Source organism: Ascaphus truei, unplaced genomic scaffold (assembly GCF_040206685.1).
Source record: "Ascaphus truei isolate aAscTru1 unplaced genomic scaffold, aAscTru1.hap1 HAP1_SCAFFOLD_3245, whole genome shotgun sequence".
Lineage (NCBI taxonomy): Eukaryota > Metazoa > Chordata > Amphibia > Anura > Ascaphidae > Ascaphus > Ascaphus truei.
In genome coordinates this window covers 7,668-23,189 of record NW_027456230.1, presented here as the reverse complement: position 1 = coordinate 23,189, position 15,522 = coordinate 7,668, and the positions used below count along the sequence as shown (strand labels likewise).

Below are 15,522 nucleotides of genomic sequence, written 5' to 3'. Positions count from 1 at the left end.
CATTTTAGCCCATGGGGGCAAGCTCAACAAACTGGCCCAAGAACCAGGCGGCACGCACACCATATACACAGATGCGCACACCAAATACGCATGTGCACACCAGATACGCATGTGCACACCAGTTATGCATGTGCACACCAGTTACGCATGTGCACACCAGATACGCATGTGCACACCATACACAGATGCACACACCAGATGCGTGCAGCATACACAGATGCGCACACATCACACATGTACCGTGCACCACAGATACTGTCACGGTTGTGCTCGCCACAAACCGGGGCCGGACCACGTGGCTGAGGCTGGGTTATGAAATAACCGACCTTAGACCGTGCAGACTGGTCCAGAGTGCGAAGTTCGTAGTCAAACAGGCCAGGTTCAGGACTGGAGAAAACAGCATAGTCGGTGGACGAGCCAGGGTCAGAATTGGAGACATCAGGGGAATCGTTATCCAAGCGTAGTTTCGGCAACAGGAGGTCAAGTAGTTCCCACTTCAGCGTCATAGCTGCAGGGCGGGAGCGGGTTCTGTGCGAGTGGCGACAGCGGCCCATGGTACCAGCCTCAGCAAGGAGAAGGCTGACCGGAGAGGGCACACCGCCAGGCAGCACTGGTAAACCAGTGCTTCAGCACAGAAGTTCAAGCTGGTCTCTGCAATGGGAGAGAGAGCAGCAGGCCAAGGGATCCAGGACACAGGCTTCAGCGTAGTAGCTTCTGTAGGATACTGGAACACAGGAACGAAAGCAATGCGCCGGAACACAGAGTCACAAGAGAAAACAGGAACTAACTCTGGAACACAATACACAGAGATTAGTACATAGAGATAACAAGCCAGGGGCTTGTGGCAGAACACAGGTAACATCCAGGAAGGATATGCTCGGCAGAGAGGGATTGTGGGGGAATGCAGTATATAAAGGCCAGCGGGCCAATCCCCAGAGGGGGGTGTGAGAGCACTGTTCCAATGACTGAGTACAAGGCTAGGTTGCAGTGATAGCCCACACAGCTGCTGTTGATTGCAAAGAGGGAATTAGTGAGAACAACAGCACCCTGCAAGGCTACGAGAAAAGCCAGGAGTGGATTCCTGACAGATACTAGTCATGTATTAGATACATATACATACATCATATATACACCATATACATACAGATGTAACCCACTTTACTGCATCAGTTGGTGTGTTACAATGAGTGATTTAACACGTTGGTCCCGCTGCAACACACGAGCCAACTCCTTTCCTCCGACCCAAAATGTTCAATTCCAACTGGCATGGGGGGCAATTTCCCCTTTGACCCCTCCCCATGTCAGCCCACCCCTGGCTCAGGACACTGCCTGGCATCAAACAGTTTAGTTAGCAATAGTCTGAGTAGGCAATATGATTTCTTAATTAGGGGTTCACAGAAATCTAGCAGAGGGTTCACAATGTAAGAGAGGGAACAATTGCTTTAGCTGATCATACACGTGGATTCACACAGCACATTGCTTTTATAATGCAACATTTTCACTTGGACTCATGTAAGGGTAATTTTATTTTAAATGCACATATTGTTTTTCACCACACAAACCCTAGTTGTTAAAATATAATGTTCCTCTTCTCAGGACCAGCAAGAAGCAAACAGCCTCCCAACTCCCAGCACCCATGTACCAATTTCAAAATGTGGTGATCTTGATGTCATACTTGATTATAAAGCTTCAAAACAAAAACTATCTGTAACAATAGTGGAAGCAAAAGGGATTCCAGATAAGGATCGCAGTGGTGTGAATACGTGGCAAGTTCACATAGTATTGCTGCCCAGCAAGAAGCAAAGAAGCAAGACTACTATTCAAAGAGGGCCTCTGCCAGTCTTCAATGAAACATTTACCTTCCACAAGCTAGAACTAGAGGAGCTGGCTAACAATGCAGTTCGATTTCGTTTGTATGCTGTGCGCAAAATGAACCGTGAAAAGATGATGGGTGAGAAATTGTTCTATTTAAGCCACATTACTCCAGAGGTGGAAATGAAAATGACGTTGGTATTGGAGCCAAGAAGCAACCTGAGTGTAAGTGTATGAAGAGATGCAGATAAGAGTTACATGTGCAAGATCTGGATTTACCTGTGGTCGTTGCTCTTACTGGTTGTGGTGTTATATCATTTTGTTGCATTAAAACGAGCTATAAAGGCAATTTTATTTTATACTTGGGCATTGGGTGAAAACCCTCTGGGTGACATTCTTGTTTTGGTTGCAGCTATAGCAACAGCAAGACAACCTCAAATGTTTTTAATACATATCAAAATGAGGCAATCTTTCATACAGCATTTGCCTGAATTAATGTAACGTTAAACCTCTGCTTTCATGATTTTGTGTTTTGTATGATATCTGTTCATTTGTCCCTGGATTTCGCTATTGATGTTTAGAACTTGCACTGTTTTGTGTAGATATTTAGCATTCAAAAAGTAACTCGTCATCTCCACTGTTATCTGAAATATGGATTTATGTAATTTTAAAATATCATGATCAACATCATCTGTATATAATGTTAATTTTGCTCAAGCTATTCTCCATGAGCAGTACTAGAACTAGTACTGTACATAGGGTTCTTTTTCTGTTCACATCTTCAGTCAGAAATGAAAAAGGGATCTGGTCTTAAAACTGGTGTACAATATTATCCTTTTTATATTCAAGCTATCACAGCCCATAGATAATTTAGTTTTCTCTAGATTAGAGATGAGTAAACCTGCGGATTTTTCCCGAAGTCGGATTTCACGCGGATTCTTTAAAATCCCTCCATGGGGCTCAGATTCTCGGATTTTGAAGAATCCGATGTCGGAATTAACGTAAATTTGGTCCATGGGATGAGTTTATATCAAATCAAACGTGAGGTTTTTCGGATTCGAATTCTGATTTTCGGATTCACATTCTGTTTTCAAATTCGCATTCTGTTTTCAAATTCGTATTCCGTTTTTCGGATTCGCATTCCGTTTTTCGGATTCGCATTCCGTTTTTCGGATTCGCATTCCGTTTTTCGGATTCGGTATTTGTCGGACAGATTTTCAGAAAAATAAAATAAAATGAATCAGCCTTTTTGAGCCTCAACCGCGAAAATCCGCAGCTCAAAAGAACTGGCTAATCTGCGTCGGATTTAGGCGGAAAATTTGCCTCTCTCTACTCTAGACTCAACTAGTGTAGTGTAATAAAGTGTTTATCGAAAGAAACCATAATCAATATTAATGTTTGTTTCTTTTTTCAAAAGAGTGGAGATTCCCAGTTCAGCTTTTCTGCAATCTCTCACAGTGATAGTGCTTCTTCCTCACAATCCTTGTCTCACGGCGGGGTGCCGGAGCTGCTGGTGGGGTTATCATATAACGCCACAACGGGGCGCCTTTCGGTAGAAATGATCAAAGGCAGCCATTTTCGAAATCTTGCCATTAACAGACCTCCTGGTAAGTGAAGCTGTTCATATAATTATTTCATTCAGATGAGAATGAATTAAAACGTACTTGTCCAATGTAAAACACGTATTTTCTGTGTTGATGTCAGTGTTCTTAAATTAAATGCTATTTATTATAAACATGTTATATACTGGATAATATCTTATGGGCAGCATTACTACTAGAGTACTTTGCAGTGGGTATGCAATGCATATTAAAGCTGCAGACCAAGCAACATCCTACATGTGTTTTTTTTAAATTTATTTATTTAAATAAATCAGTTCTGTACTATGAGAAAATACTTGCAGCATTAAAAAAAAAAACCTTGAAATTACATTTTTAATGTATTATAATGTAACAATTTTTTTTGTTTCTATTGCATCCCCTTCCTCTTCTGAAACAGGCTCTGGCACACCCCTTTTTGAGCCCTGCCCTCTCTCTAGCAGTGCACCAATTGCATCTAGATACTGCCTGGTCACATGATCTTCTCCACAGAACTTTGCATCTTTGGTTCTCTTCTACTGCACTGACAACCATTTAGTGAACCCGAGCTGAATCTTTGCTGATCGATCACAGGAGAACGGATCGATCAGCAACTTGGCTAATTACTTATTGTGTGGATTGTATTGATGCACATATTAAAGGAAAAAGAAATTAAATACAAATAAAAAACCGGCAGCTTAGATTGCTGCTTTAAAATACATATTTTGTAGCCCCCATAAATCAAATAAGCTTTTAAACCAGCAGGATCAGTTATGAAAAGTCCATCATGAGAGAGTTAAGTTTTTTCCCTGTGAACATCAGTCATTTGAGTTCTGTATATTAACACCATATTGAGACACGTAAGCAATGTGTTCCAATTACACGATGACTCACGGGAATACATAATATTGTTTCCTATCTGTTGACGGCAGTGAGCACGATGGGGTGACCTAATTGCATTGCTTTTTAGGTGACAATGCTTAAGAAATTACATGAAGTCAGCTAGAAGCAGAGGTAGTTTAACAACTTTATTTGCCAGAATGGGGTTTAAGTGTTTTTGTGCACTAAATAAGAAAAATATTCTTAATAAACTTCTCTGTTTATGCATGGCCCTTTGATTTATTGTTCAGCAACAAAAAATTTATTTGCATGCTGTTTTTATTTAAGTGTTAGATTTGTCCAGTGAATTATATTCAATATGTGTGTTTACAAAGGTTTCTGAAGGCAGTGTGTCATTTTAGCAGATTGTACAATCTTCATATTGGGACTTGCATACCTCAAGTCTAATTCAAGATCTCTGAGTTTATTCCCTTCAGTGCCCTAGTGACATACAGCATATATCAAGAAAAGTGCCACCCCAAGGGCCTTTGTAACATACACCGTATGTCATAGCCATTTGCTCATTTTTGGAGGCTGTGTGCAATCGATCGCATACCACATTGAAGGACGGTCAACTCCCTCTTCACATCTGTCTAGGCAGCCGCATCCCAGAAGAGTGGACACATGATCAAGAGGGTCCACAGCTATGGGGGTGGCATGACCCTCTGGCACCGAAAGGGTTAAAGCAGCAATCCACATTACTCATCCGTCACTCCCCTCTTTTATTTACAATATGGTAACCAGGGAGTCCTCTGGAGCGAACTGCCCCTATTATTTTTTTCAGCTCCAGGGACCCCTCTGTTGCCAAGATACTCACCTGTGAAGTAAATGGGTTTAAATCTTCCTCCAGGAGAAACAAAATGGCCACCAAACAGCAGGCCAGAAGGAAGCTCCAATGTAATCAGTTGCGACTTTCTATTGGACGGCCATTTAAATCCCCTAGTGAAAACCAGGAAGTAATACTGGTAACGTCACTGGTAAGTGATGGTTACCGGAGATTAAAATGCAGCGGTACCCATCATAAAAAAAGAAAAATGGAGTTAGTAAGGCGGGATTGCTGCTTTAAAGCAGCAAAGAAATCCAAAATATCTTCTATCTGTTATGAATAATAAATTGCAGAAAATCCGCAGGTCCATAGGTGCCTCCAGAAAATGTACCAATCAATAGTCATGAATTATATCAGAGGAATGAGCAACGCAAAGTATAAAGTACAGACCCAATGTGCTCCTGACTAAAAAGGCTACAGTATAACTTGTGGTGCCTGAGATACCAACCCCAAAAAGTGCATCTACTGCTCGAACACCACTTCTTGTCACATACAAACAGGTGAAGTTGTAATCCGCATACCATTCTGCTACAGATAGAAAAAACAAATAAGTGCGCACTAAAATATATACTTAATACAAAGTGTTAATTGTGATGTCAATTTAAATTTAAAAAAAACACACAACACCATGTGGAAAAGGTAAATAAATATATACCAATGTAGATGAGCATCTGCTGCTGTGTAAAGGGTAGCCCAAGACCCTAGAATCTAGTAACAAAAAAACAAACAAAGCGCACAACACTCATCGTGAAAAATGTAATAAACTATGTTTATATATAAGGTGTTTCAAGGTTATGCGTATATCAAGGTAGATTAATCAAGCATAGAGCCACAGAGTGGCAGTTACCAGCGTCTGCAACCAGGAACCACCAGAGCTTCACTCTCCTTTCCACCTACAGGTAGGTGAAATGCCAGATAATTGATGACTCTGCCACAGTCTCAATGTCCTGTAAATAGCGTCAATGCGCTTAGTGGATCCTGGGGAGTGGTTGTCCTTTGCTCGCAAGTAGTACATAGGTTCCTCTGCAGACCTCACTGTGTTTCCCAATCAGTCAGGCAGCGTGAGTAACAAGAAATACCATTCAACCTATATATTTTTATTATTCATGTTCCAAGGTGTATTTTATTGTTGTCAAACGGTTTGCTGAACACCGAGTTGATTTCCTCTTCTGCGCATGTGCCGCGCTGTTGCCTGCCTCTGTGGTTGCCAAGTGAGGTCTGAATCATTACTGGCAGACGCTGTTACTCAAAGCAGAGCGGGCGCTCTGACGTCACAGAAGGGCCCGCGGGACCACGCCGTCACGCTGCCTGACTGATCAGGAAACACAGTGAGGTCTGCAGAGGAACCTATGTACTACTTGCGAGCAAAGGACAACCACTCCCCAGGATCCACTAAGCGCATTGACGCTATTTACAGGACATTGAGACTGTGGCAGAGTCATCAATTATCTGGCATTTCACCTACCTGTAGGTGGAAGGGAGAGTGAAGCTCTGGTGGTTCCTGGTTGCAGATGCTGGTAACTGCCACTCTGTGGCTCTATGCTTGATTAATCTACCTTGATGTACGCATAACCTTGAAACACCTTATATATATAAACATAGTTTATTACATTTTTCACGATGAGTGTTGTGCGCTTTGTTTGTTTTTTTGTTACTACATTCTGCTACAGGCCTTCCTTTTGTTTTAACTTGAACTGCGGTTTGAATAGAAGATATATCAAGAACATTGAATGAAAGACGCACAGAATAGCATGGCTGTATAATAGCACAATGATTCATGCAATAGGAAGGACCACAAAATAGAAAAGAAATGTAAGAAAATATCTTAGAACTAGTCCAGGGCTAAATTCATAATGCATGCAGTATGTGTTATTACTGCCACCATTATTTTCCCAGGGTCTGTATTTACTGTATGAAGAGAAATGTCATGATGTGGACACAACAGCTTTTATTTCATTGTGGAATTTGCTCCTCATTCATCACACACTCAGGTGTAACTTTGAAAAAGAGCCATGTGGCCTTTCATTGACTTACATAGGACTCTGTAGAACTGTGCTGCTCTAAAGAACTTTAATTACTGGTTTCACATATAGTTGCCCTAGTACATGGGTGGCCAACAGCAGTCCTTAAGGATCACCAACAGGTCAGGTTTTAAGGATATCCCTACTACAGCACAGGTGACTCAATCAGTGGCTCAGTCGTTGGCTGAGTCACTGATTGCTTGAACCACGTGCTGAAACAGGGTGGCCCATAAAACCGGGCCTGTTGGTGGATATTAAGGACTGGAGTTGGCCACTCCTTATCTAGCATATATGTTCCTTTTTTTACAATTGAGATCTCATTATATTGAACAAGTCAATCCGGCGCCATCTATAGCATGCAAACAAATTCCAAAAAGTCAAAGCCAAACATTTCACAGGGTATTAAAAATAATAGTGATACAGTATTAAAATCATAGTTAAATGTACATCAGTTCCCAGTTCGCCTTTTAGGAAAAATATTTCAAGATGTCGCAATCCCTAATTTTGAGATGGAAAGTGTTTTCACACCCTAGGTGTAATTTCACACATTGTGTTTCTCAGTAAGAAAATGTGCAAAGTAACACATCAAACTGAAATAGAAAGGATCGACAAAACAGACAAGATAGACCCAGAATGTGCTCACCGAGTTCATGATAGTTGAAGGATAGTTATCTTATGAAACCGAGGTGCATGATAAAGTCCATCTTTAGAATTTCTTTAACACCACAGCAACATATCAAAAGTACTTCTGTAATGAATGTAGAGCAAATGAGTACTCATTTACTCTGCACTATCGCTACTGGACTAAGGCAGCTATTTGGTAAATAACAATGTTATAAGTAAAATAATACTTAATGAAGAATCGCAAACTGCCTCATTGTTGTCCAGATCACTATCAGGACAGGATTAGGAAGACCCCGGCAGGGCCAACTTGATGGCGCTGCCGTCTGCACTGAGCCCCGCGCTTAGAGGTCCCCGCGCTCTTCCCCACAATGAAACTGAATGCCGGGGAGAGCACGGGGTCTCATACCTGTCTGGCGGCATCTCACGGCACCGCAACGTCAGAGATATCGCGTCCGACTAGCTTAGAAGACCCTGCATCGAGCCCCGCAAAGGAACCCTGCCCAGCGTTTATATGATTTTTGTCATGTTAATACCCTCTTCTTTATGCTTTGCTCCACAGATACATATGGAAAACTTTGTCTTTTGAACTCTGTTGGCCACGAAATGTCCCGCTGCAAGACCTCCATTCGTAGAGGCCAACCAAACCCTGTCTACAAGGAGACCTTTATCTTCCAAGTGGCTCTGTTTCAGCTTACTGATGTGACTTTAATGATTTCAATTTACAATCGACGTAGCATGAAAAGGAAGGAGATGCTGGGATGGATTTCATTGGGGCAAAATAGCAGTGGCGAAGAAGAGCAAACTCATTGGCTGGAAATGAAGGAATCAAAGGGTCAGCAGGTCTGCCGGTGGCACACGCTGCTGGAATCTTGAATCGGCACTTTGGGTGCAATAAGGACCTACAGCGTATTGCACAGAAATAAAGGAGTTTAACTGATATTTGGAGACTGAATACATGTCCTTTGTAACCATTAGTATGATGTATTGCTCAGCACATCAGGTAGAGGGATATATTTTTTACAATGCTCGAATATTGTTGGTAGCCAAAATAGGTGTCAACTCATTATGAACTTTTCGTGCCACAAAAGCATCCTATACAAATTTGTTTACCAATGTTACAACAAAGGATGAAAAGAATTAGAATATATATTAGAATATATATATATATATCTATTGCTATTATCTTTATTATTGAGTTACCCATACAGCCTATCAGACAACCAATAGATACAAATATTAATTATACCCAGTGTTCGATAAATCACCCAAAAATCTACTCGCCACTTAGTCCCGCCCCCAACCCGGCCCTAGTCCCGCCCCCAACCACGCCCCTAGTCCCGCCCCCAACCACGCCCCTAGTCCCACCCCCAACCCCGCTTTAAAATAAAATACATTTAATAAATTCCTAGTCAGAACAACATTCGTTTTTGACATAAATGTATTTATTGTATTACATTATACTACAATTAGTCCTTGTTACGTGTGTGTGTGTAAATGTCGGATATAGAAATAAAAGCCAGATGTGAATGACTAGTTTCCTGAACCCCTTAACCAGTGTCTGGATGCCCCCGCTTCACAATATCTAAAGCAGCAATCCGGCCTGGGATCTTACCTGATCCGTAGTCCCTCAATGTCCAGGTACCCTCATTCTCGCAATGTTATACATTGAGGGGATGTGTTCCCTACCTGTCTTCTGGGTTAGGGGGGATTCCGATGTCTTCCGTGTGAAGCTTGAGTCAGGTCTGGAAGAAAGCAGTGTAGGTTATTTCGGTGTAGTATAGGGAAGTTAAGATATATAGGGTAAATAAGAGATCCAGATCCAGAATGTGAGAGAGTGTGTGGGAGGGGGGGGTGGGAGGGAAGAGAGAGAGAGAGACAGAGAGACAGAGAGAGAGAGACAGAGAGAGAGGGGAGAGAGACGGAGAGAGACAGAGAGAGGGGGGAGAGAGAGAGAGAGGGGAGAGAGACAGAAAGAGAGAGGGGAGAGAGAGAGAGAGGGGAGAGGGGGGAGAGAGACAGAGAGAGGGGAGAGAGACAGAGACAGAGAGGGGAGAGAGACAGAGAGAGAGAGAGGGGGGGAGACAGAGAGAGAGGGGAGAAAGACAGAGAGAGAGGGGGGAGAGAGACAGAGAGAGAGAGGGGAGAGAGACAGAGAGAGACAGAGGGGAGAGAGACAGAGAGAGAGGGGAGAGAGAGAGAGAGAGAGAGAGAGAGGGGAGAGAGAGAGAGGGGGGAGAGAGAGAGAGGGGAGAGAGAGAGGAGAGAGACAGAGAGAGGGAGGAGAGAGACAGAGAGAGGGGAGAGAGACAGAGAGAGGGGAGAGAGACAGAGAGAGAGAGAGAGAGGGGAGAGAGACAGAGAGAGAGACAGAGAGAGGGGAGAGAGACAGAGAGAGGGGAGAGAGAGACAGGGAGAGAGGGTGACTGACTGACTGGGTGGGTGACTGACTGACTGGGTGGGTGACTGACTGGGTAGGTGACTGACTGGGTGGGTGACTGACTGACTGACTGACTGGGTGGGTGACTGACTGACTGGGTGGGTGACTGGGTGGGTGGGTGACTGACTGGGTGGGTGACTGACTGACTGGGTGACTGACTGGGTGGGTGACTGACTGACTGACTGGGGCAGGGGTGACTGACTGGGGGGGGGGTGACTGACTGACTGGGGGGGGTGACTGACTGGGGGGGACCTCTGGTGTCACACACATACTCCCATACACACACACACTCTCTCCCATATATATATATATACACACACACACTCTCTCCCATATATACACACACACACACACACACACACACACACACACACACACACACACACACACACACACACACACACACACACACACACACACACACACACACACACTCCCATGTATACACACACACACACTCCCATATATACACACACACACACACACACACACACACTCCCATATATACACACACACACACACACACACACTCCCATATATACACACGCTCCCATATACATACACACACTCTCCCATATACACACACACACTCTCCCATATACACACACACACACACACACACACACACACACACACACACACACACACACACACACACACACACACACACACACACACACACTCCCATATATACACACACATTCTCCCATATATATACACACACACTCTCCCATATATATACACACACACACACACACACACACTTTCTCTCTACACACACACTGGAGGGGGGGGGAAAGCCGCGACAAGCACCACCACACTCCCCCCCCTCCCCCCGCTCGCGGGGACCTTGGGGGACATCCCCGCTTCCATCTCCTGCCACGCGGTCTGACACGGGAAGCGGGGACCTGAGGGGACAGTGGAGCACCGAAGCGGCTGGAGGCAGAGGGGGCCGCGGGTGTGAGTTTGGGAGGCAGAGGGGGCCGTGGGTGTGAGTTTGGGAATCAGAGGGGGCCGTGGGTGTGAGTTCGGGAGGCAGAGGGGGCCGCGGGTGTGTGTTCGGGAGGCAGAGGGGGCCACGGGTGTGAGTGCAGGGGGCATGGAGGGGCAGCAGGACGGAGGCAGAGGGGCCGCGGGTGTGAGTGCAGGGGGCATGGAGGGGCAGCAGGACGGAGGCAGAGAATACTCACCGTGTCCAACGATCTGGAAAAAGAATGGCTGCTCATTGGGGGCGGGCTCATATAGAGCCTGGCCGCGCGCCCACAAAGCCTGGGAGCGCTCGCCAATCAGCTGTCAGGCAGGGGGAGTTTTTTTTTTTTTTAGCGCGAGCAGGGAAAATTTAAAAAAACAAACACGTGTGCTGCTTGGGCCAATATTTACTCGCCTGGAGGTTAAATCCACCCACCCCGGGCGTGTAAATGTATAGGATTGTCGAACACTGGTTATACCTGATATCATATAGTAAATTAGCACTGCATATATTGCTGCATGAAACACACGTCTTCGATGCCAGTATTTTTAACTACTTGGAATGAATTTGATACCAATTCAGACTGAATTATATATTTTCAAGAAGCATGGAAAGCAATAAAGACTTTGCTGTATAGGTGGGTGTGTTTGTTATTCTTTAATAATAGTTAAGCATGTTGATTTGACTAAATCAGGGCTACAAACCAAGCAATGGCAGAAATGTAAATGGAAAAATGGCAGAAATGGAAATGGAAAAATAATGTTCATAGATGCATGTCTTAACTTCTCAGCACACACCTCTCATTCATTTTTACTTGGGTTTTAAGATGCCCCAGTCGCCAATGTCTTGCATATGCATAACCAGGCATTATCATTATAGCATTTTAGCACAGACCCTGCAGGAGTTAACCGTTGAAATAAAAGCACCACAGAGAAAAATCTGATGCATCCTTTCCTTAGTGCCACCGCTCACTATCTCCTTGGTTACCAAATGCACAAACATAAAATTAGCTCTGCCGAGTTTCTATGTCCAAACACCATGGATACCAGGAGTGCAGGATGAGATGAGGCAGATGTTTGGTGAAAGGGTAATATGAGCATGAAGGTAAACAAGAAGATTGCGTTTTGTATAGATGTAAACGAGCGGTGCTTATAAATCTAGAACAGGAAGTAACCACATGGGCCTGGAAATATCTCTTGGTTTATACATTTTATATTTTGATAAATGATCAGTATATATTTTGTTCAGAACCCAGATATGCTGATTAGAAAGCATTGACACAAATGAGATCATATGTTTCCCTTCTTAACATGGCGATCCATGTGTACCAGATACATGCTGGGGAAAGGAAAGTGAGTGCTAGGAAGATCTTAAATTAAGTTTACACAGAAGTCAGGCTGTTGCCATGTTATTGCAACTTGAACAGGCATCACTAGGTGTACGTGGTGCTTTTGCAATGCATTGAAAGTTTTCTGTCATTGAAAGCTTATGCCAGGTGTCTAACCTCTGAATTGAACAATCTAGGATGCAAGAATGACAGGCAGACATTCTGAATGATCGGCAACTATACAAGTTTGTTTTCTATTAGCACTGCTGTGATGATTAAAATAGCGCCAGAATTTGTAACTGTGTATATAGATGTATTGTATTCTTAGAAATGTTATTATTCTTTATGTGAATAATATATATATATATATATATATATATATATATATATATATATATATGAAAATTTAAGCCTCAAGGATTTTAGATATGCATTAACAAAAGTGAATTAGAAGATATGTAAGAGAATGATTATGATTAATGCATGACACCTGTAATTAAGCAAGTAGTTGAGTAGGGTCTATAAGAAAGCTCAAATATTGTTGCAATAGAAAATGCCTGACGAAGCAGGTAGCGAAACGCGTTGTCATCAGCCACAGGAAGGAGATATAACACAGCCAGTTATTGCGAGATCTGATGAGATGCGAGCGGTCAGCTGACGGCATCGGATCGCCTGCTCAGTGACGGTGAGGGCTGGTTCCCGAGCAGAGAGATTGTATCTCTTTCATCCTCGTTTGTTGAGAAGAGCTTTTAAAGTGTGAGTGTATATCTTTAAATGTTTGATAAATTGTTTTATATTTCAAACGACACTCTGCACTATTATTGCACTGTCTTTCTATTTTGGGTGTAAAACTAGAGTACCCACAATCATTAACCCAGCAAGTCACTCCCGCTAAGATCAGAGGAGAAAACACACCTGGGGAATCCATCACAGTGGATCTAAGATTGCTTATTAACCCTTTGGGGCCATGTGAGGGTAAAATCCCAGAACTTTTCTAGATTTCCTCAAAATCAGCCAAACAATATTGCACATATTTTGTCTTTTTTATTTTTTGATTTACTTATGCGCTGACCACATTCCAAAGAAAATGACGAAATAGAGCTAAGAGGGCGGTTCATCTGGGTCCTGGGCTGCCGACTGGTTTTTAACACTATTTGTGTCACTATCACGTAGCTACTTTAATTTAGATTTTATTCTTGTGTTCTCGCATACACATACCGGTAATACACTCTGTATTGCACGTCATATGGTTTGCTTATTTTGTTGCAAATTATTTTTTATTTGCACAAGGAGCGCCTGGTGAATTTTTGCTTATGATCGTCAAGAAGGGAAGGGTTTCCACTCCATGGAACCCTAGTAACTTGGATAATTGTGCACTTGTTACAATAAACTATGGCGAGGAGATGAGTTGTGGGATTCCAGTGATAAAATCTGGATGTCAACTGTGGCTTGATTACACAAGATCTAGAAGTGGGTAATTGTATTTATCAACAGTCCTCACTCCAGAGGGCTTGGTAAAAATGTGAAAATTGAATGTAGGATCAACATTTCGGTCCCTCCTTGGAACTTTGACAAATGAGTGTGGACTATTGCTTGTTTTTCGGAACGTTGCTCTGCTGTGGACGTCTTGAGCACCCGGGCAGATTGCAGTGATACTAATTTGGTGTGCTACTTTGATCTTACTAATTGTATTTTCTGTCATCCTAACTAACAATATTTTTTCGAAATCGTATACACAGGCACAATATAGTCTGCATTTTTTTTTTTTTTATAGGCAAATAGTTTTTTTTTTCTCAATGCACTCCGCTGCTTCAGTGAAGGGGTTATAGATGCTTTAATAAAACCACAGGTGTCTTCGATGTTGTTTGTGTGGCCATGGAAATCCTTGTTGTAATTGGCAGCTGTTATTTATAGTAGGATGCTGATGTAAACTAAATAAATTATAGGAACAGGGCGCTGCAGTTAGTAATTACTTCACACAATTCTAATCAAAGATGGGAAAACTAGACCATATAATTAAAGTACATGGATGGCAATGATTTGTTGAGAAGAATTATGGGGACAAATATGAGTTGGCCAATTCACAAAAAGAATAAGCATTTTAATTTAAAATTATAAGCAAAAAAAGTAGAGCACTTTAAAAAGAAATATGCAACAGAAAGGTAAATAAAGCTAAATAGTATAGGCGCTGTATCAAGGTACCTTGGAGAGGGGCCCTGGTACAGATGGGTTCCTAGATAGACTTACTCAACAATATATCTAGATCCAAAATGGTGCCAGGAAACATGCAAATCATATCAAAAGCAAAAAAAGTTTAATCTCCTATTTACTCCCCAAAAAAGCAGCCTAGTTTTGTCTGTTTGTGATGGGTTTTTTTTCTGAATAACATTTACAAACAGCAGCAGATTCATATACAGATGCAGCCACCAGTATCCGATCACTTGCCTGGGTAAAAACGAAGGCATCTCACAGTAAATGCCTCAACATTTCTGTGAGATTCCTAATGGCCCATCGTATTAACACAGCAGGGGGTCCCTGCAGTCACTTTGAATGGGACTGCAGGAACCCCCCCCCCCCCCGCTGTGTTAATCCGATGGGCCATTAGGAATCTCACAGAAATGTTGAGGCTACTGCAGCAAGAGCTCACACTTTCGCAAAAAGCGCATCGCACAGCAGATGCTAATGCCAATTATAGACTATAGGGACATAGCAGCCTAGTACATACTACAGCACCACAAACATAGTAGCATAGTACAGCACCACAAACTCACCCTAGCAAACTAGACACCATCAACCACTCAATATGCCACTTTGTTCAGACGCAAAGTACATTTTCCTGTCTTGTCTCCAAATACTTTCTGGACAAGCTACCCGCCTATCTGAAGAAGCTCCTCCCCCCACCACATGCAACACATCACCTGAGATCTGACTCCAAAAGACTGTTCGCAAGGTTCAACAAAGAATCCGGCCGCTCCTCCTTCTCTTACCGTGCACTTCACAACTGGAACAGTCTACCGGAGACTCACATCCACCACCAGTTTGTCATTTC

General features: G+C 43.0%; 1 protein-coding gene across 1 annotated transcript; it reads left to right on the top strand.

The window, feature by feature from the left end:
• Positions 1 to 1,581: 1,581 nt before the first annotated feature.
• On the top strand, positions 1,582 to 9,575 carry LOC142483383 (synaptotagmin-16-like; the record flags this gene model as incomplete). Its single annotated transcript, XM_075583462.1, has 3 exons — positions 1,582 to 2,037; positions 3,230 to 3,419; positions 8,299 to 9,575. Coding segments are annotated over 3 exons (960 nt in total), but the record flags the coding sequence as incomplete, so codon positions are not given.
• Between the last annotated feature and the right edge of the window lie 5,947 nt (positions 9,576 to 15,522).